This window comes from Oryx dammah, unplaced genomic scaffold (genome assembly GCF_014754425.2).
Source record: "Oryx dammah isolate SB20612 unplaced genomic scaffold, SCBI_Odam_1.1 HiC_scaffold_28, whole genome shotgun sequence".
NCBI classification, from domain to species: Eukaryota; Metazoa; Chordata; class Mammalia; order Artiodactyla; family Bovidae; genus Oryx; species Oryx dammah.
The window spans coordinates 16,054,787-16,076,655 of record NW_024070212.1 but is presented as its reverse complement, the minus strand read 5'-3'; the positions used below and the strand labels follow the sequence as shown (position 1 = coordinate 16,076,655).

Sequence of the window (21,869 nt, the reverse complement as noted above, 5' to 3'; positions counted from 1 at the left end):
GAAGAGGAATATGATTGGAGACTCTGGCTGTCCATCAGACTGGTTTCTCTTCTGCTCTATACCATTGGCAGCCGGGGTGAAGGCCTGCGGGCCAACGTCGGCCTACTCCTTCGAGACTGAGAGCCACCGCGGAAGCCGCTATTGGCGGAGGCCAGGGACCGCGACTGCTCACTTCCGGCGCAGGCCTCCACGATTCCTCCCCCTCCCCCGCGGTCGCTCTTGGCCTTCCCACCCCCCGCCCTTCCACCATGGCCGCCTCTGTGTGGTGTAGGGAGAAGCTGGTCGTCCGTGTCCTCCTATAGCGCTTACTGCCTCACCCTCACCCCCTGGGGGCCGGAACCAAAGGAACCTCGCTCCCCAATCCTTGGGGCATCAGCCAGGAGGGATTCCTACCCCCTACTTCATGGCAGGACTCCTTCCCCCCCCCACCTCCTGAGGTAGAAACTTAAGGTTTTCCCAGCTTCTCTTAGGATCAGAAGCCAGAAAGGGCGCCTTTTCCATTTCTTCAGGGACAGAAGCCTCTCCTACACTTGCGTAGGGGCTTAGACCCTTTGCCCTGCATACTTAGGAGCTAACGGCGTTTCCTCAGCACTGCCAGTCCAGAGGCACGACCTAGAGGCCCGCCTGCCTTCGCCTCCTGCACAGGAGCGCCCTTTCGGAGAGGAGGGACGAGCGCAGAGGCCAGGGACCCTCTCCTCCCCTCCCCTTGTCCCTCTTGCCCCCAGTCCTTGTCAGTCCTAGATTCCCCGTCTCTAGGACTTCCTACCCATCCACTCCCGGGCCTTTTCCCGTCTCCCGGCTGTAGCCATGGAGTTACAGAAGGGAAAGGGGGCAGCAGCAGCTGCTGCTTCGGGAGCAGCGGGAGGTGGAGGAGGAGCGGGAGCAGGAGCCCCAGGAGGGGGGAGGCTGCTACTTTCAACCAGTTTGGATGCCAAGGATGAGTTAGAGGAGGTAGGTGTGGGGGGTGGGGAAGGGAGTTAAGAAATGGGGTTGAGGAGGGATACTGGAGCGGATACGGGGTGGGGGTGGGGGAGGAGGCCTTAAAGTTTTTTCTAAGACAACACAAACACTGCTCCTGACTTCCTGCTCCTAAAGGAAGAAGTGTGGGCCAACTTCCTGGACAGGTTGTCATAGCAACAGCAGCCACTACTGTGAAATGGGGGGGGGGGCGTGTTGATGAGGAAGGGATATAGCATCCAGATCTACTGGATTTATTTTTGACATTGCTTTCACATATAGGCCACAGCTGTAATTAATATTTAACCCTGTTTCAGTCGGGTCATAGATTGAGTAATGTATGTGTGTGTAGGTGTTTTGGGGGGTTGGTTTGATAGGAGCTTGCACTAGACCTTGGAGCCTCCTCTTAGATAGCATTGACTTCATTTAGACCCTCAATTGCCGGTGATGTTAACTGGGCATTTAGAATGAGTGAAGACCTAAGGAAAAGTTAGTTGTATTTTGTTATGAGTGAATGGGACCTAGGGGCCTGTCCACAACCAGATGACACACACACAAGGGAGAGAACATACCGATGCTGAGAAAGAGGGTAGGGTGAGGCGATGCCTTGGGCCCGAATAGGGATTTTAGACTACTGAATAATTGACCCCCCAGTTGTTCCTCTTGCCCTGTCCCTGACAATCCAGAGTTGATCATTTATCCCTTTCCTGTGACCGTAAAGCGTCTGTCTGCAATGCAGGAGACCTGGGTTCGATCCCTGGGTTGGGAAAATCCCCTGGAGAAGGAAATGGCAGCCCACTCCAGTATTCCTGCGTGGAAAATCCCATGGACAGCAGAGCCTGGTAGGCTGCTGTCCATGGGGTCTCAGAGTCAGACACGACTGAGCGACTTCACTTCATACATGAAGAGACATCCTTAGGCATATGAGACTGAGAAGTGTGACATGATTGCTGGATTGTTTGTAAGACCTGATACATTCAACTCAGTGGTTATCCAGGGACGGGACGAGTAAATTATTAGGCCCTGTTTCTTCACGGGCAATTTCCCTGCTTCTGACTTTGTCACGGCTCTTGATCAAATGTTAGAGGGTGGTCAAGCAGATAGGTGGAATTCATACTATAAGTTTGAAGGAATGTAGGTTCAGATCCAGGAGGGCAGAACACATGCAGAAATGAGCTTTGTGAATCAAGAAGCACCTGGACAGCAACCTTGTGGGTTATCCATCAGATATGTCTGTTCACAGACACGCTTCCATCATGCCTCTCCCTTGTAATTCTGTATGAGATGAATCAGAGTTTGTCTTCTGTTGTTATCAGCTAACGTAAATCCAATTAGGAACATAAATAATGCTTCTATTTTTTGAGTGCTACCTGTTGCACTAACAAGGCAGATAACAATGCTAAAAGTAATGTATTCCCGAAACAAATACAAATGACTTTGCCAGGATTGCCTGGCATTTTAAATTATCTACATGTTTAGAAATGGCCACTGTCATTGTCAAAGTATTTATTGAGCCCTGGGTTCTAGCACTAGACCTCTAGAATTGTAGCAAGAAAATCATTGATTACCTTTAATCGCTGCACCAGTTGGGTGGAGGGGAAAAGACCCCAAGGGTAGTGAAACCCTTGTTTAATTCTCACCCTGATTGCCGGAAGGGTCATCCTGTTCTAATTTGTACCACAGCATCCTATCCCCTGAGGAGTGACATGTTTGCTAGCAAGTGAAATAATATGGCAAAAGGGGATCTCATAAGAGACGAAGCATTTATTTTCTTGCTCTTTTGGACTGTCTGAGAGTGAACTTTCAGCTGTTTCCAGAGAGAAGGGGGAGGGAGGGTCTCCTTTTTTTCTTGATATCCTTTGTGCTGTCGATGTTTCTCAGCTTGTCTTGGCCTTCCTCCTTTCCTTCTATGCCCTTTGTCCTTTGCATCTGAATTTTCCAATATGCCTTGCCAGTTTCTAACCTCGAGTGTGGCTCCCACTAGATCAGAGTGACTAAGGTTAAGACTTACTGGCTTCTTCCTCTGGGTCTCATCACGCATCTCCACATTCAGAACCTAGTATTGACTGATCTCTGGTTGTTCTGGCTTGGTTGTTTCCAGCATAGTCCCACCTATTGCCCAGGAACACAGTAGGGAGACCCAAGGCCAGCCTTCCAGAGCTTATCATCTAAAGACTGAGTTAAGGCCAGCCTTCCAGAACTTATCATTTAAAGACTGAGTTAACACTCACAAAGAAAGGTAAAAACAAAAACCCAGTGAGGGTTGTGAAGAGACCGGCGTCAGCTGGACGTGATGAGGAAAGGCCCCTCGAGGCCTGGAGTGTGAAGGGCTGGTGAGGAACATCACAGGCAGGGGCTGTGACCCTTCTACCCAAGGGACCATTTGTCGTATCCTTTCTTCTCTTTGGCCCTGTTCTTTTCTTTGAATGGGGAATTCTTGCCCATCCCCGTCCAGATTTGAGGAATGAGATAAAAATAGTGCCAAAGATTGGAGGCATTTAGAACACATAGCTCCTAATCTCACAAGGCTTCAAAGCTCCTGGTCACTCCTCTTTGGAGAAGGACCCTGTCCACTTTGAAGCAAGGCTAAAGGCAGGAGCTATGGCTCAAACAAGTTGGAACTTCCTCTTAAGCTCTGGACAGGTCTTAGTTTTGCATTTGGTTAGAGGTATGTCCCTTCCAGATTTTCTCTCAGGCGCATCTAGTCTGTGAAGATTCTCCAGGGAATGGGCTTTGAGTCATTTCTGACTTTTTTCCTCTTAAATCCTCATTTCACTTACAAGTGACTCTCGGTTGTAGAATACTTGGAACCCAGTTTGTTCAGTTAACTCTTTACTAATGTGAGTCCTTGGGGATTTTGTCGGTCAGATCATATCTTTTCCTTAAGCCTTTGAATTTTAGTCTCCGAAGGCCATTGACTTCCCATAAGGGGACAGTACTTAAGTATTTAGTATTGTTATTGTTTAGTCGCTAAGTCATGTCCAACTCTTTGTGACCCCATAGACTAAACCACTCCAGTGTTCTTGCCTGGAGAATCCCAGGGACGGCTGAGCCTGGTGGGCTGCCGTCTATGGGGTGGCACAGAGTCGGACATGACTGAAGCGACTTAGCAGCAGCAGCAGACTATACCCCTGTTCATGGAATTTCCCAGGCAAGAATAGTGGAGTGGGTTGCCATGTCCTTCTCCAGGGGATCTTCCCAACCCAGGGATCGAACCTGAGTCTCCTGCTTGGCAGGCGGATTCTTTACCATGAACAACCTGGGAAGCCATTAAATAATATATTTTTTGGCAAACTGTATGTTACCTGGAGGAAGGAGGAGACACTGAGAGGTTAGAGCAATCCTCAGACTTTAGTCTCCAGCTTCAGGTATATACTTGCAAACTAGAAGGCCTCCCTGCTTTCCACCCGCTCTCCCTCTACTACTGTCATGGAAACCATGGTAAGGTAGTCTTAGTACTAGAAACATTATCTTAGAAGCTCCTAGAGTGGTAAATATTTACTCAGCTCTCTGAGGTGCTGTCGTGAAAGGCTTACTCTGAATAGCAGTTGTTGGCAACTGCACGTGTGGTTCCGTCTTTACCAAGGGCCTCGGTTGTCTGAGGGGAAGAAGGGGTACTACTACTTGATTGTAGCGATCTGGCTTCCTACAGCCCTCTGAGCTGTGGTCCTCCAGTCACTCTGAATGATTTGTAATTAGTTCGCTCATCTCTGTTTGGGAAAGTAATTTCTGTAGTTCAAGAAAAGCAGTATCCTTTATATATTTCTATTGCCTGGGAAGAACCGACCCTCATATTTCTTTCCTCATTGCTTTTATTCACCCATCCAAATTCTGGACTCTGCCATTTTCTACATCCTTAGTTAGGCCTCCCTGTTGCAAGATGCCAGTTTTCTTTCTTGACTCGGCAGTGACCCATAGAAATGACTCAGACCTCTGAATGGAGCTTAGATACCGAGGAGGGGCCTAGAGAAACGGTTCAGTCCAAGGTCTCTGTGTTACATCACAGGGAGAAACTAGGCCAGCCCTCCAGCTTTTCTCCAGGATCTTGGTGCAGGGTCCATTTGTCAGGCCTTCTCCCCTTTCCTGTACTCTTTCCTCTTCTCTCACAGAAGGCAAAAGTATGAGAGGAAGCTTTTCAGCCTGGTTAGGGATTGTGGTGTCCTGTGTGGTGTTGGAGAAGACTCTTGAGAGTCCCTTGGGCTGCAAGAAGATCAGCCCTGGGATTTCTTTGGAAGGAATGATGCTAAAGCTGAAACTCCAGTACTTTGGCCACCTCATGTGAAGAGTTGACTCATTGGAAAAGACTCTGATGCTGGGAGGGATAGGGGTAGGAGGAAAAGGGGACAACAGAGGATGAGATGGCTGGATGGCATCACCGACTCGATGGACGTGAGTCTGAGTGAACTCTGGGAGATGGTGATGGACAGGGAGGCCTGGCATGCTGTGATTCATGGGGTCAGAAAGTCTGACACGACTGAACTGCGTAGGGCTCAGTTTTCAGGAGTCTCTGAGGACATGCCATTAAAAGTAGTGGCAGGGAGCATTGAAGGGTGGTCTGGTCCTCATGGATTCAGTTGTGTGATCGCTGAGCTTCTTCACAGATGGAATAGAGTCTGATTCAACTGATCTATATGCTAGGTGCTTTCACATATGTTAACCTTGTTTAATCCTCAAAGCAACTTTATGTGGGCTCTGTCTCTAATTTTTTAGGTAAGAAAACCAGAGTATTATAAGTAAAAGGTTAAGTAAGTTTTGGTAATTTAGGTAACTCACCTAAGATTAGCCCAAGGCTTCAAGTGGTGGGGGGATTCTCCTGGTCCTTGCTTGTCCATTGGCTCCACAGCCAGCTGCTCTTTTGACTTCTCTTGCATCTCTGTTGATTCAGCAGAGATTTCTTCCTTCTTATCACAAGTGATGTCTAGGATTTTGTGATGCTGTGTTGCCTGCTCACCATCTTCCTCCACTCTGAAACTGCTTATTAACCTAGGCCGGGTAAGCAGGGCCTCCCAGAGTGCCCAGCAAGAACAGCCTGGATTTAGCAACTGGAGGAACTGATAACTGTCTTAGATGAAGAAGGAGAAGACTTAAAAAGAAAAAATACAACCTGAGGTTATTTTCTTCCCTCCCTTTATCGTATAGGAGCTGGACTAGGTAATGATGGATCTCAGAGTTTGTGGGAGAGGTGGGTTGTGAGATTTACAGCTCAGCTTTTCATGTGATCTCACAGCTCCTTTTCACAAGTACACAGGTGCTGTTGATTAAGGCTAAGCACTCTGATGTGACCTAATTTGGAGGATAGTCAGACCTGATGTTGGACAGTGACGTTGTCAAACCTGAGCAGCTTTGAGCCTAATTTAGGTTGAATTTTTTTGGCTCTGGAAGCTCCTTGCCTTAATACTCAGTTCTTCTCTGCTCTTTGGTACGGATGGTAGACAACTTCAGGAAGATGGTCAAAGGAGAAGGATGATGGTCTAGGTGAAACATGATGGTCTTTCATTCCTAGACCTCTTCCCTTTGTCCTTATTTGTCAGTAGTTCTCAATAAGATGTTTTAAAAGACTTAGGAAGTAGTTTAGGTAGTTAGGAAGAGGCTCACTGACTAATATGAGATACACTTTGTCAATATTTTCTTTATCCTTAGTATTCAATGCTTTGAAACAGGATCTGTGACTTAAAATCTCCTTAGAATATTGAGCACATATCGTGTTATAGAGTTTTCCTTTATAATTAAGAATGGTCCTTGGTGCATGCTGGTGCTAAGTTGCTTCAGTCGTGTCCAACTCTTCGTGACCTCTCTGGACTGTAACCTGCCAGGCTCCTCTATCCATGGGATTCTCCAGCCAAGAATACTGGAGGGGTTTGCCATGCCTTCCTCCAGGGGATCTTCCCGATCTGACCCAGGGATCAAACCCTTCTTTTTTAAAAATAAATTTTTTTTAATTGGAGGCTAATTACTTTACAATATTGTAGTGATTTTTGCCATACATTGACATGAATCAGCTATGGGTGTACATGTGTCCCCCATCCTGAAACCCCCCTCCCACCTCCCTCACCATCCCATCCCTCAGGGTAGTCCCAGTGCACCGGGCCTGAACCCTGTCTCATGCATAGAACCTGGACTGGCGATCTGTTTCACATATGGTAATATACATCTTTCAATTCTATTCTCTCAAATCACCCCACCCTCGCCTTCTCCCACAGAGTCCAAAGTCTGTTCTTTGCATCTTTGTCTCTTTTGCTGTCTCGCATATAGGGTCATCGTTGCCATCTTTCTAAATTCCATATATATGCATTGATATGCTGTATTGGCGTTTTTCTTTCTGACTTACTTCTCTCTGTATAATAAGGCCCCAGTTTCATCCACCTCATTAGAACTAATGCAAGTGCATTCTTTTTAATAGCTGAGTAATATTCCATTGTGTAAATGTACCACAACTTTCTTATCCATTCATCTGCCGATGGACGTCTAGGTTGCTTCCATGTCCTGGCTATTGTAAACGGTGCTGCGATGAACACTGGGGTACATGTGTCTCTTTCAGTTCTGGTTTCCTCGTGAGCCCTTCTGCTTTACGTCTTCTGCATTGGCAAGCGGGTTCTTCACCACTAGCCCCGCCTGGATTTTATTGCCGTGCTCCTCACCTTTGTTTCACTGGAGACCCTGGGAGCTTTAGTTTGGCCTTTTGTTCTCCACTAGTTCTTTTCTTTCTTATGCTCACCTTTTTTTTTTAAGTTTATTTTTTACGTTTTTGGAGGGACATTTCAACCATGAAAAAGTAGGGAGAGTAGTGTAACCTACCTGGAACAATCACTCTGCTTCAGTACTTACCAGTACATGGCGGTCTTGTATCTCCCTTTAGTCTCCTCAGGATTATTTTGAGGCAGACCCAAGGTATATCATTTCATCTGTAGGTATTTCATATATATGTCTGTGAGAGATGGACTTTTTTCTTTTTAACATAACCACAATAGCATGCCTAAAATATTATTAATTCCTCAATGTAATAAAATACTCATTGTTCAAATCGACTGTTTCATAAATCCCTTTTTTTTTTTAAGATTTTTTTTTTTCCCCCTTAAGTCATGTGCTTTACTGGGTTTCTTTTTTGTGGGGAGCTGTGTGGCATGGCTTGTGGGATCTTAGTTCCTGGACCAAGGCTTGTACCTAGGCCCACAAGCATCAAAGCAGAGACTCCCAGCCACTAGACCACCAGGGAATTCCCATAAATTCTTTTTATAAGTGGTTTTTTTCAGATCAGTAATCAAACAAGGAACACACATTTGTTGCATTCAGTTGACATGTCCCTTTAATTTCTTAATAACTGTTTTAAAATAATTTCAAACTTATAGAAAAACTGTTAAGACCTAGAACTTTCATACTCTTCTTCTGGACTCACCAGTTAACATTTGCTGCATTTGCTTTTCATTTTGTATACATATTATTTTAACCTTTTGAGAATCAGCTGCAGCTGCATGCCACTTAAGATTTAAATACTTCCAGGGTATTTCCTAAGAACAAGATTCTCAGTTACATAATCCCTGTTTTATTATCTAAACTGGAACATTTAACATCAGTATGTTAATATTACTTACAGTACATATTCACATTTTACCAGTTGTCCCAATAATGTCCATTATAGCAGCCCAGAATCACACACTGAATTTAGGTGTACTATCTCTTTTATTCTTAGTCCTGTCTCTGTCCTTCACCTTAAACACTTTAACAGGCCAGGTATTTTATAGGATCTCTCAATTTGGGTTGTCTGAAATTTCAGCTGTCAGTTTGTGTTGTTACTTGGGATACTAACTCTGATTGCTTGGTTAGGATGTTATCCTCCAGAATTCCCTTCAGTTATTTTCTCTTTGATTAATAAGTATTTTGAGCCTATGTGACTATATACTTTTGTGAAAGTTTCACCTCTAGTTTTAGCGTTAATGATATTTCCCTGAATCAGTTATTTCTTCCGTCAGTCCTTCTGTGTTTTTAGTTGGCATTCCACTATAAGGAAGAGCTTTCCCTTCTTTGTCATGTATGTATGTTATCTATCAGCATGGATTCGTGGGTCCTTATTCTGTTCAAGGAGTTGTCATTTTAAGTCTTTTTTTTTTTTTGGCCTGCCACATGGATTGTGGGATCTTAGTTCTCCAACCAGGGATCAAACTCAGGCCCTGGTAGTAAAAGCGCCAAGTCCTAACCCGTGGACGCCAGAGAATTCACTTAAGCCTCGTCTAGTACATGAGGTTCCCCTCCCCTGCTTTGCCCCTTGTAATTTAAATGTTAAAGCAACCAGGAAGCCTGTCATGGCTTACACTTTCTGGATTTTGCTGATGATACCCCCATGGTGACTTGACTTGTAAACTGGTAGTTAGGTCTGGAGATGTGTTGTTGTTCAGTCGCTCAGTTGTGTCTGACTCTTTATGATCCCATGGACTGCTGTACGCCAGGCTACCCTGTCCTTCAATATCTCCCGGAGTTTGCACAGACTCACATCCATTGAGTCAGTGATGCCATCCAACCATCTCATCCTCTGTCACCCCTTCTCCCTTTGCCCTCAGTCTTCTCAGCATCAGGGTCTTTTCCAGTGAGTCGGCTCTACACATCAGATGGCCAAAGTATTGGAGCTTCAGCTTCAGCATCAGCCATTCCAATAAATATTCAGGGTTGATTTCCTTTAGGATTGACTGGTTTTATCTCCTTGCTGTCCAAGGGACTCTCAAGAATCTTCTCCAACACCACAGTTCAAAAGCATCAATTCTTCGGCGCTCAGCCATCTTTATGGTCCAACTCTATCTAACATCTGTACATGATTACTGGAAAAACCATAGCTTTGACTATATAGACCTTTGTCAGTAAAGTGATGTCTCTGCTTTTTAATACACTGTCTAGGTTTGTTACAGCTTTCCTTCCAAAGAGCAAGCATCTTTTTAATTTTATGGCTGCAGTCACTGGCCACAACAATTTTGGAGCCCAAGGGAAGGAAATCTGTCTCTGCTTCCACTTTTTCCCCTTCTGTTTGCCATAAAGTAATGGGACCAGAAGCCAGGATCTTGCTTTTTATCATGTTGAGTTTCAAGCAAGCTTTTCATACTCCTTTCACCCTCATTAAGAGGCTCTTTAGTTCCTCTTCACTTTCTGCCATTAGAGTGGTATTATCTGCATATCAGAGGTTGTTGATACTTCTCCTGGCAGTCTTGATTCCACTTGGTGATTCATCCAGCCCAGCATTTCACATAATGTGCTCTGTACCGAAGTTAAATAAGCAGAGTGACAGTATGCACCCTTGTCGTACTCCTTTCACAATTTTGAACCAATCAATTCTTCCCTGTCCAGTTCTAACTTGCTTCTTGACCTCATAAGTTTCTGAGGAGACAGGTAAGGTGGTCTGCTATGCCCATCTCTTGAAGAATTTTCCAGTTTATTGTGATCCACACAGTCAAAGGCTTTAGCATAGTCGGTGAAGCAGAAGTAGGTGTTTTTCTGGAATTCCTTTGCTGTTAATGGATCATTCCATTGCTATGATCCAATGGATGTTGGCAATTTGATCTCTGGTTCCTTTGCCTTTTCTAAATCCAGCTTGTATATCTGAAAGTTCTTGGTTCACGTACTGTTGAAGCCTAGCTTGGAGAATTTTGAGTGTTACCTTGCTGGCCTCTGAAATGAGTGCAGTTGTGCTGTAGTTTGAACATTCTTTGGCATTGCCCTTCCTCTGGATTGGAATGGAAATTGACCTTTTCCAGTCCTGTGGCCGCTGCTGAGTTTTCCAGATTTGCTGGCATATTAACAGCGTCATCTTTTAAGATTTGAAATAGCTCAGCTGGAATTCCATCACCTCCATAGCTTTGTTTGTAGTAATGCTTCCTAAAGCCCACTTGACTTCACACTCCAAGATATCTGGCTCTAGATGAATGATCACACCATTGTGGTTATCCTGGTCATTCAGGCATTTTTTGTATAGTTCTTCTATGTGTTCTTGTCACTTTTTCTTAATCTTTTCTGCTTCTGTTAGGTCCTTACTGTTTCTGCCCTTTTTCATGCCCATCATTGCATGAAATGTTCCCTTGATAGCTCCAGTTTTCTTGAAGAGATCTCTGGTCTTTCCCATTCTATTGTCCTGTTCTGTTTCTTTGCATTGTTCATTGAAGAAGATCTTCTTGTCTCTCCTTGCTATTCTCTGGAACTCTGCATTCAGTTGGGTATATCTTTCCCCTTTTCCCTTGCCTTTTGCTTCTCTTTTCTCAGCTATTTGTAAAGCCTCCTCAGACAACCACTTTTGCCTTCTTGAATTTCTTTTTCTTTGGGATGATTTTGATTACTGCCTCCTGTACAATGTTACGAACCTCTGTCCTTAGTTCTTTAGGCGCTGTTTATCGGATCTAATCCCAATGAATAAATCCATTCATCACCTCCACTGTATAATCATAAGGGATTTGATTTAGGTCATACCTGAATGGCCTAGTGGTTTTCTCTGCTTTGGAGATGTGACGTGATTTAAATTTTTAAAAAGCTTTTTTAGGACCAGAAACATGTCATAGGTGATGGTATGAAAGCTTCTAAATTTTTTTCTCACCCCTTCACAGAGATTGGAAAGATGTATGAGCATTGTGACATCGATGACTGCTGGTGTCTCCGAGAGAGAGGCCAATGATGCCCTCAATGCCTATGTGAGTATAATACTCTCTCTGAACCCATTTCTGCTGCTTTGAAAGCTTTCAGACATGATCAGAAAGATGGAAAGACTTCAGTGTTTAGGAGCTAGGGTTTGAAGCTAATGTCTTGGTTTCCTGAACCAGGCTTCCCAACTCCTCTCTGTCTTTCCTAATCTGGGAGTCCCATCTCATGGAGCCTTGAAAGTGAAGTCGCTCAGTCGTGTCCGACTCTGCGACACCATGGACTGTAGCCTACAAGGTTCCTCCATCCATGGAATTTTCCAGGCAAGAGTACTGGAGTGGGTTGCCTTAGGCATCATTAAATAACAACTTTAAAAAATAACTTACAGTTCTCTGGTGGCTAATTTTCTTTATAAATCATCCTCACATATTTGATCTTTTACATTTCTGAGGTTGAAGGATTTAAAGTAATATATGGAAAGGACTTAGAGTAGTTTCTGGCACACAGTGATGTTCAATAAATATTTATTGTTAATAATTGTTCTTATTATGTCTTCACCTTACCGATACCAGGGGTTCAGTGATTTGCCCAAAGTCTTGAGTATGTTTCTTTGCGGCTCCCTCTCTACTGAAGGGTGTTAAGGTGTGGAGTAGGATTTCCCCCCCATTTCAAACACTTTATTTCCTGCATCCGGCCTTCATCAAGCCTTGGAGAAAGCAGTATGGGTCCACCCTTTCTCTCCACCTCTCTCCTAAAACAGATGTCCATCACTTTTAGCTGATGAGCCTCCTTTGCAGGCTACTCAAGAATCCCAAGTTTTCTGGGAGCAACTGTGCTTAAGAACTTTTCTCTTGAGTGGCAACTAGTTTTTTCTTTCCTCTTATCCCAGGTATGCAAAGGCCCCCCACAACATGAGGAAATCTGCCTGGGCCTCTTCACCCTTGTCCTTACCGAACCAGCCCAAGCCCAGAAGGTAAGAAGACTCCCTACTCTGGCCCCATATTCCCTTCTCAGATACGATCTGAGAGAATGGTGGAACTTTTGGCTTAACTGGTTTAGTATCAGACCCTTGGACCAGGGCTGGATCATCTTGTTCTCCAAATATAGTTACAACTCCCTTTTCACTCAGTAAATGGGTCACTTTCTTACTAAAGTCCTTTCTCTTCAGATCCTGAAGCTAAAAGACAAGAAAATGTAGTTGTGAGAGTGAAAAGGGATTTGAAGAGTTTTAAATTGTAGATTTTTGAGTCAGGGCTAAAAGAGTTGGTATTTAATCCAGAGACTGTGCTGGGTCTTTGTTGCTGCCCACAGGCTTTCTCTAGTTGCAGACAATGGGGGCTACCTTCTAGGTGTGGCACACAGGCTTAGTTGCCCGGAGACATGTGGAATCTTCCTGGACCAAGGATTGAACCTATATTCCCTGCATTGGCAGGCAGATTTTTCACCCCTGGACCACCAGGGAAGTCCTAGAAAGCTTAATATTAGGTGATGCCATAATAATGTAGTGATTAAGAGAAGACTGGAATACATTGGAGTCAGACTTCCTGAGGAATACTATATGTAAACTAGTCTGGAGTTCTTCACAAATGAAGAGTCTTTTTTATGTATTGATACTAATAGAATGGTTTAAGAGAGATCCTTCCTTGAGGTGAAGGACTGAGCAGGATGTTCTCTTTGGACTCCATTCTTTCTGTAATAAAGTAGCAAAATCCTGTTTTTTGCCTCTCTGGATTTCCGCTTTCTGTGTCCTTGAGTCTTGCATGATGGTTTGGAGACACTTGTTGTATCTGGCATTAACTGCGTGACACTAACAAAGAAGAGCTTGGTGTGGGAGAATTCAGTTTTCTCCTTGCTCCCTCCTTGAACAAAGGGAGTGTGAAAGGAAACAATCATGCTGTGTCCAGCATTGTGTTCAGCTCTATCCAGACATTTAATCTTCTCAGAAAGCCCATGTGAAACTGGTGTCTTTGTTCCCTTGCCCCAAACTGCTCTCAGTGCACCTGTAAGAAACCTGGAGGTTGTCTGTTCAAGGAGAACCAAGGGAGCAGCTTTCTCAGGGACAAGGACAGGAAGCCCATGGTCCCCTGGCTTAGCTGCTTGTGGTCATGGCAAAACTGGGGTGAGGGTAGGTGGTAAGGGCAGCAAGTACTGACAAGTCCCTGGTTTCCCAGGCCATTTCTGGGCTGGGACACTGTTGAGTTAAGTTGGTGTTTCATTTTCATAGCAAATTGATCATTGAGAACCTTAAAGACAAATGAATGTCTCCAGTTTGGTGGTGTTAATCAGTAATGTGATCCACCCCAGCCTCACTGTTTAAAAGAAAGTGTTGACAAAGATGGGGGTGAAGGGTTGGGGTTAAGGTTTAGTTTTCTCTCATGTGAGTTTTTACACATGCAATTAAAACCTTATTTAGTCACCTCAGTGCAGATTCATCTAACCTGCTGGTTTTATTTGTATTTCAGATGAGATCTGAATCAGCTAGGGTAAATCAGTAAATCTCAGTGAAGAGGGCGGGGCCCCGTGGTATTTCTACCTCTTTGCCTGACCAGTCAGTGAGAGGTCATAGGGCTATGCATTATAAATGCTTATGATGTCATGAATTCGGCCATCCAGACGTGACAAGGCACTAGAGCACCTTGTCTTCTTTTTGCCCCATGAGCGTGGCCCAGGCCCTCACCTTGGGTCTCGTAGTTGGTTGACATGATTGGTTGCATCAGAGTTATTTTCACAGGCTGCAGGTTTCCAAGCACATCCCCTACCTAGGAGCCTCTTCAGACAAAGCGGGTGGAGACTGGGAATTAGGGGAATACAGTTTTAGGCAAATGAGGAACTATCAGGTATGACTCATTCAGAGGCCTTGAGCCATATCAGAGAATGGTGGAAGAATCTGCCCCATCTCCTAGTACTTTATCCTTCTTCCTAAAAGGGTGATTGTCTTAGAGAATACTCTGTCCTGCAGAAGTTGTGGGTGGGTGTAACTGATAACTGATCCCAATGCATTGTTTTAGGCTTCAGTTTAAACCAAGGGGAGTGTTTCCTAAGGGTTTACTTGGAGTTAATTCTGTCTCTGGAACAGAAACTTAGTTAAGGAAAGAGCTGTCAGGTGTTGGCGGAGAGTGGAATATACGTCGGGTGGATTTTGTTCCAGTTCTACCTTCCTAACTTGCAGCCGTGTGTTTATATTCTCTGGGTTTATTTCCTATTTGATGTCCAAACTGAATCGCTGGGAGCAGGCCGGGCTGGGGGACTGCACTGTGGTGGGAGGCTAAGTTGAAGGCTTTAACTTCTGCTCCAGTTCTATTAGGGGATATAGGTGATAGGAAAGGATTTAACATCAATGTCAAGGTCCTTCATCACCAAAGATACAACACCAGGTCCTGGCAGTTCTTGGTCCAGGTGCTTCTCTCGGCAGATAGCTCTAGAAAGAAAGTTGAGGGCTGTGAGGGCCGAGGCTGGAACATCACTGTTCCCGGCACAGGACAGGTATCCTACCTCAGCACCGTCCTGTCACCTTTCCTTTCTTTTGGGACCCTCTGTTTCCCGCTGAGTTTTTCCACCCATCTACTTATCTTCCAAGCCAGTCAGCGCACTGGCACAGAGTTTGGAGAGGCAACTGGCAGCATCAAGAATATGATATGATGTGATCCTCCTGGTGCCCAGCTGCATACATTACCAGCAGTTGTGGTTAATAAGCTCCCAGATGGAGCATGGAATTAGGCAGCCAGAACCTACTTGCTTCATCTGACCCTGCGTCTCCTGAGGGGCTGTCCTTCCCTGTCAGGGTCTCTTCTGCATTTCTGGGATTTCTGCTCTCCTTTGAACAGAAGGAAACAGCTCCTCTCTTACTAGTTGTGCCTCTGTCTTTGGCCTGACATGGGTCTCCCTTCTGCCTCTGCATCCCTCATCCTCTGCCCATTCTGTGACTCACTCCTCTAGGGAAGGCTCCAGGGGCTGAACCACATTTACTGACAAGTTGGCAGTAGTTCACTGGCTTCTATTACCTCTTATTCCCTTGCTTGTACTTTTGATCTCCCAGCCCTCCCTCTGGCAGATGGAGTCAGAGGATAATCACATTCTCCTTGGAGTATGAAAAGTTTATGGCACATGGGGGAATCTCTTAAGTATTTGTATTTTCATCGGAATGCTTGTTTTGACTTAAGGATAATAGAAGAAGTGGAAGTAGGATAGCTAATCTCTTAGGAGTCCCTAGACACACCAAGTCCAGGGAGCAGCTGGTCTTGAGGATTACTTCTCTCTTTCTCCTTTTTAAAAAAAATGTTTATATATATTTTTTAATTTTTTGGCCATGCCACACAGCATGTAGGATCTTAGTTCCCAGACCAGGGATCGAACCTGCACCCCCTGCATTAGAAGCTCCAAGTCTGAACCACGGGATGGACTGCCAGGGAAGTCCCGGAGTACTTCTCTTTTGAACACTTAGGATGAACGAGTTTAGGAATGTAGTAGTCTCAAAGCCACTGTAAACTCTTAACCTCCGTCCCCAGCAGCCTCTTTTCCTTTTAGTTATTTCTGATGATAGTGTCGGGATGATTAAGAGCTTGGAATCTAGAGTTGGACTGCTAGGATTTGAATCTTCCTCTTATCTCAAATGTAACCTGGCGCAAGTTACTTTAACCTCTCTGTGCCTGTTTTCCTCATCTATAAAAATAGAGATGATAGTAAATAGGGTGACTTTGTGATTCAGATGCAGTAAATAGAATATAAAGTTTTCGCACAATGCCAATGCACGTTCCCTGTTATAATTGCTATTATTATTGATGCTGTCCTTGCCACTGGCCATCCGAGGTTGTGAGATACTGCCTATCTATAATTTTGCCCTTTGTGCTGATAGCATAGAACCCAGCAGGCTGAGGAGGTTGCTAATGAGGTCCCCTAAGGTAGTCCTCCAGGAGTCTGGTCTCTTTAGAGAGACAGAGTGAGAGAAACAGGAGCTCTCAGAGGAAATTGGCATGCATTCCCTTACCTCCCCCAGAGTTAGATGTGCTATAGGACCCCTCCTTCTTCAGTGCTTGGCAGAAGCAAAGGGCAGCCTGGAGAAAAAAAGAAAGATGTTTCATTAAGGAAGTTCGGTTTGGATCTGCCCTTTCTTTCCGGGATCCTGGTCCATGGATCCTCTTTCCTTAATACTCCTAGCCCTTTGTTTCATCTGGCTGTGTCAATACAAGTCTAAAAATCCCTTTGAGATCCTTTCTGGCCTGTTCAACCAAACCCATTCTGCAGTGACCTTTTACTGGCAGATGAAAAGCAGATGGCCTCCACCTGGTTTTGCTCAGCTGGTGGCTTCAAACAGTGACGCTTCCTAAGGAGGGAGGTAAGGGGACAGGGAGCCTTTCTTAGCAGGCTTTTCTGTCTTACTAGAATAACTCAGTTCCTTTCCCCCACCTTGAATGACAGAGCAAGGGATAGATTTGGGATGGTGGAGCCTATGGAAGGTTTGTGGAAAGTCTTTCCAGAGTGGAAAGTCTTGTGTTTTGGTCATTGAATGGTAAGCACGCCTTCTAGAGCAGAAAATTTTTCACTGCCACTTGTATCCCATTGGTAGTATTTACATTGGAGAGGCTAGGGGGCAGGGGGCCCCCTATGAGTGGGGTCAGGAGCCTATCCTAGCTTGCTGGCTGCTCACAAACCTCACTTCTTACAGTGTTACCGGGACTTGGCTCTGGTGAGTCGTGACGGCATGAATATTGTTCTGAATAAAATCAACCAGATACTCATGGAGAAGTACTTGAAGTTGCAAGATACCTGCCGTACTCAGGTAAGGCCGGAAAGAAAAGAGAGATCCAGCTCAGAGACGTAACAAGAGAGTGGATCCTCTCCTGACGGGAAGGGAAGGAGGAGTCAGGGGTAACACACCCCTGTCTTTGTACACCTCACTTATAAAATGACTGGATTAGACCCTTTCTCAAATGTATAGGCCCTTCTCTTCATACATCTTTTTCTCTCTCCTTTAGTTGGTGTGGTTGGTACGGGAACTAGTGAAGAGTGGGGTTCTGGGAGCCGATGGTGTTTGCATGACATTCATGAAGCAGATTGCCGGTGAGTTGGATGGCAAGAGCATAAAGAAGAAGTATGCAGTATGCCTAAGTCCAGGCTGTGGAGGATGATTGAGTCCCTAAGGGACTTGATTCCTGGATTGTTTATATTCTTTCCTTTTGACCCAGGCATCTTCTGGCCACATATGTTCCACAAAGAAATTGAAAAATTACAGGGGGCCTTTTGAAGAGATAAGTCTTGCCTCATTTTCCTTCCTGCCAAACTTGAGGCCTGATATAGAACATTTAGCCTGTTGTTGGCCTATTGTAACCAATCCTCACTCTGGGGTTTCATGGCCTATCGGATCAGGAAGAATCTGGAAGGAATGGGGGAGAAGTAAGGGTAAAATAATTGGTTCTCATCTCACTGTACTTTCAGAGCCCCCGACATCTTCTCTGGCTCCACCTCAATGTCCTAAACACTTAGGGCCAGTTTGAGGGACAAACTGTGTCACAGAACAGACCCTGACATTTAGGCTTCGTTATCTTCTTGGCATCAGAGACATCTGTCTGAACCGCTGATTATCCAAGAGTCCTGCCCCTGCTACTTCTGTTCCAAGATTACATGTGTTTGATCGAAAATGAGCCTGTCTCTCTACCTCACCGTTGCCCCCTGGTTCTTTGCTTCCTCTTCAGGATTTTATGTAACAGTGATGCTCCTGTCGTGATGTGTATAGACCTTCATCTCCGTGATGTGTGACTCTGTAAATTGAATTTTTACATTAGGACCTGGGGCAAGGCATAGCATTGTGCTGGCTATTTTTATCCATTCTCCTGGCACTTTTGTCCCTGTTTGGCGCTCCTAGTCCCCACTTCTGATCCTATGATTTTGATCTGGCATTACTGCTTGTTTAATTCTGCCCCAGGAAGTTTCATAGCAAGCACTTGAGACTGTGATACCTGGAGACCAAAACCCCTTGTTCTTGAGCTGAACACAGGATTTGGGACATCCAGTGGCTGGACTGCAGCTGTTGCTTGCCTCCTGCACTTGTCAGGCCCTATTGGAGATGTCATCTGTTCTTTCCAGCTGTGGGCTTTTCATATCTTCTTCCCGGACATTGCCTTTTAGGGGTCAAAGTAATCCCACTCCAACCGCCTGTCTGTGGGAAGTAGCAGCTCTGATTTCTGGAAAAACCCCAAACTTTCCCTTCCTGTCTCTCTGGAGGCGAAGAGGGAAATTTTAAAGCCTGACAAAACAAAGACAGTTTTTTCAGCCCTCAGAACATCAGTGATGGGATAACAGTTAGGGATGGAGCAGTAAGAGGGAGAAGGAGTGTGCTGGCTGAGCTGAGTCACTTATCAGAGCCATTCTGACTCTCTGTTTTCTCCCCCTTTGATCAGGTGGGGATGTTACAGCAAAAAACATCTGGTTGGCAGAGAGTGTTCTGGATATCCTGATGGAGCAGAGGTAGAGTCTGTCGTGAAGGGGGGGCAAGAGCTGGATGCGGCCACACTGGGTGTGGGTGTGGGACGAAAGGGTGTATGAGGAGCTGTTAGTGGCCCGAGAGCACCGTAGGTTAGCGGGGTTGAGGGTGGGGAGGGAGCGGCCATGTACTGGTGGCAAGAGAAGGAATTAATGCCATGCTGTGGCCCAGGGATGAAGGAGTGGGAAAGAAGGTTTTTACTAAAATATCTTGGAGCCCAGGAAAAACTCATTTCATCTGATAAGGGTTTATTTTTGATCCAGACCTCCATGGAATGTTTATCTTTGGCGGGAGGTAAGGGAGAATGAACTCAGCAGAGTGGGGCCAGCCAACCACCCAGGCCTGGCAGGTACCCCTGTTCTCCCTTCCAAGACTGTCCATCCTACCCATGCCCTCCTCTTGTTGAAGTGGCACAGGGGTTGGTGAGAATGAGGAGGTCACTGACGCCAGTGGTACGGAGGGCATGAGACCAGCTGATTCTTTCCCTTCTCCATCAGAGTAAAGGGCCAGAAAATGTGAGGGCTGTTCCATATTTGAACTTGTTTGGGCGTGAGGCCTACCTCTCGGTCCTGTGGCCTTACTCTTGCCGTGGCGTGATTTCAGAGTCTGTTTCTGGGAGAGGACACTGCAGTAGTCACATGATTGAGACGGCTGATGAGTCTCTGTATGTCCAGTGGTTTAGAAGAATGGACCTCAGCCCTTCTTCACACTTGTGAAAGAGATGGCTGTGTTCTGTGTGCTGCGGAACTGGGGCGCTGTGCCAGCCCTGCCAGGCAGTGCCCCCTAGTGCCCCGGGCCTGGATGTGCAGCTGCAGGCACAGCTGGCAGCAACCCTCCATCACTGGCGCAGCACACGGCATGTGAGCTCCTAGCAGTTTCTTACCAGACCTCTGTCTGAAGTCACTGGGCCTTCCTAACATCCTGGGTCAGAGGGTTTCACTTTGATCTTTCTCTTCATTACCCCATCCCACATCTCAGATACATTTATCATCTCCACTAGCAATCTTCCTAAGAAGTGGTTTTTCTAATTTTGTTCCTGGTGCCAGATACCTTCTATTCCCATATCTTAAAGCAGAATTTTTCTCATTTGGGCAGTCAGAGCACAGTCTTACTGTACAGGTGTCAGATAACTGCCCTGCCTTTTCTCCTGCCCTCCAAAAAACTCACATCTTTTAGTGCACAGTTTAAAACTGTCCTCTTTCACACCTTCTTTCCCACTCCTTCCCAGGTCTTTGTAGGGGTGTGGAATTAAAAGGTAACAGGTGGGGGAGGGGGACCCACTCCAGTGGCCTTGGCTGCTGCTTTTACTCTGTGAAAGGAGAAGGCCAGAGTCTCTTAATTAGGTGGCTTGAGGCCCCCTTTTCCGGAATCAGGATGTTGCCTGGTTGGATTAATTAAACTCCCTATCTTCTTCCTCTGGTTCCCTGTCTTCCAGCAGGGGTGCTAAAACCCTTGCAAACTGCTTGCTTAGAGGAGACAGCTCCCCAGTTTTGGTGATTTGAGCCAGCGTTGGAGTCTTTGAATCTCCCCATAGTTTCTTAGTACTCCTCTTTAAGCAACAGGGAATGCAATTCTTCCGCTACCCCCTTTTCTCCAGGGAATGTCTAAAACTCCTGGGAAAATAGGCTTTGCCATCCAAAATCATGTTCTTCTCTTCAGATTATGATTTAAGACAGGTGACTCATTGACTGGGAGTGGGATCAGTGGCCAGAGAACAAATCAGGGAAACATTTGTGACGTGGTGGGCTGGTAATGACAGGCATACCCAGTGTGTTCTGAAATCTCCACGGTCCTGAAAGGGTCTTGATAGTCCCCAGAGGTCCTTGGGCTGCACTTTAAGAACTGCAGACTGAGGGACACTTGCACTTTCATTCCTAGTCTGAGTCAGGCAGAAGCTCTGGCTTTTCTCTGTCCCTTGTACCTCTTTCAGGGCTTAGCACATGGTAGGCACTAAGGCAATGGCACCCCACTCCAGTACTCTTGCCTGGAAAATCCCATGGATGGAGGAGCCTGGTAGGCTGCAGTCCATGGGGTTGCTAGGAGTTGGACACGACTGAGCAACTTCACTTTTACTTTTCACTTTCATGCATTGGAGAAGGAAATGGCAACCCACTCCAGTGTTCTTGCCTGGAGAATCCCAGGGACGGGGGAGCCTGGTGGGCTGCCGTCTCTGGGGTCGCACAGTCGGACACGATTGAGACGACTTAGCAGCAGCAGCAGCAGGCACTCCATTATGTTTGAATGACTGAGTCAACAAACTTATTTTATTAGAAGTTAAGTACTTATGTGGTAGAGATTGCTTTCATTTAGCACTTATCTTTATTGGACACCTGGTAGAGTGAGAGGAAATTGTCCCCACCTTAGCCGGTTAATAGTCCAAGATAGATAACGACAGCACGAGTGAGCGATTAAGGAACCAGAAACTGACTCCCATGCTAGTCGTCAGACATTTCTGAGGCACTGGAGCCAAGCGTGGGGTGCATTGGGTGGGTCTAGATGGAGCACAGGTGTCCATGTCTTCCGCGTCTTCCCCCCTTGCAGGGAGTGGGTCCTGAAGAGCAGCATCCTCATCGCCATGGCTGTTTACACATACCTCCGCCTCATCGTCGACCACCACGGGACAGCCCAGCTCCAGGCCCTGAGGCAGAAGGAGGTGGACTTCTGCGTCTCACTGCTTCGGGAGCGGGTGAGGACAAAAAGCCCGTAGGAAAGTGAGACCCAGAAAGGGCCACCTCTTGTCAGGTCTCTGGTGACCTGGGGCCAGAGATGTGGTGGAGATATGGCTGTGGTTCAAGGCCTGTTGGTTTTTCATCACTGTGAGACAGATGAG

At 45.9% G+C, this 21,869-nt stretch overlaps 1 protein-coding gene across 1 annotated transcript in view; it reads left to right on the top strand.

Annotated features, from left to right (window-relative positions):
* Positions 1 to 221: 221 nt before the first annotated feature.
* INTS3 (integrator complex subunit 3) overlaps positions 222 to 21,869 on the top strand; it is a 39,638-nt gene continuing 17,990 nt past the window's right edge. Inside the window, exons 1-7 of the mRNA XM_040230508.1 lie at positions 222 to 951; positions 11,532 to 11,615; positions 12,452 to 12,535; positions 17,225 to 17,338; positions 17,535 to 17,619; positions 18,957 to 19,023; positions 21,581 to 21,725. Of these exons, the coding sequence (XP_040086442.1) occupies positions 808 to 951; positions 11,532 to 11,615; positions 12,452 to 12,535; positions 17,225 to 17,338; positions 17,535 to 17,619; positions 18,957 to 19,023; positions 21,581 to 21,725 (723 nt within the window). The 5' untranslated portion in view covers positions 222 to 807. The remainder of the gene's footprint in view (positions 952 to 11,531; positions 11,616 to 12,451; positions 12,536 to 17,224; positions 17,339 to 17,534; positions 17,620 to 18,956; positions 19,024 to 21,580; positions 21,726 to 21,869) is intronic.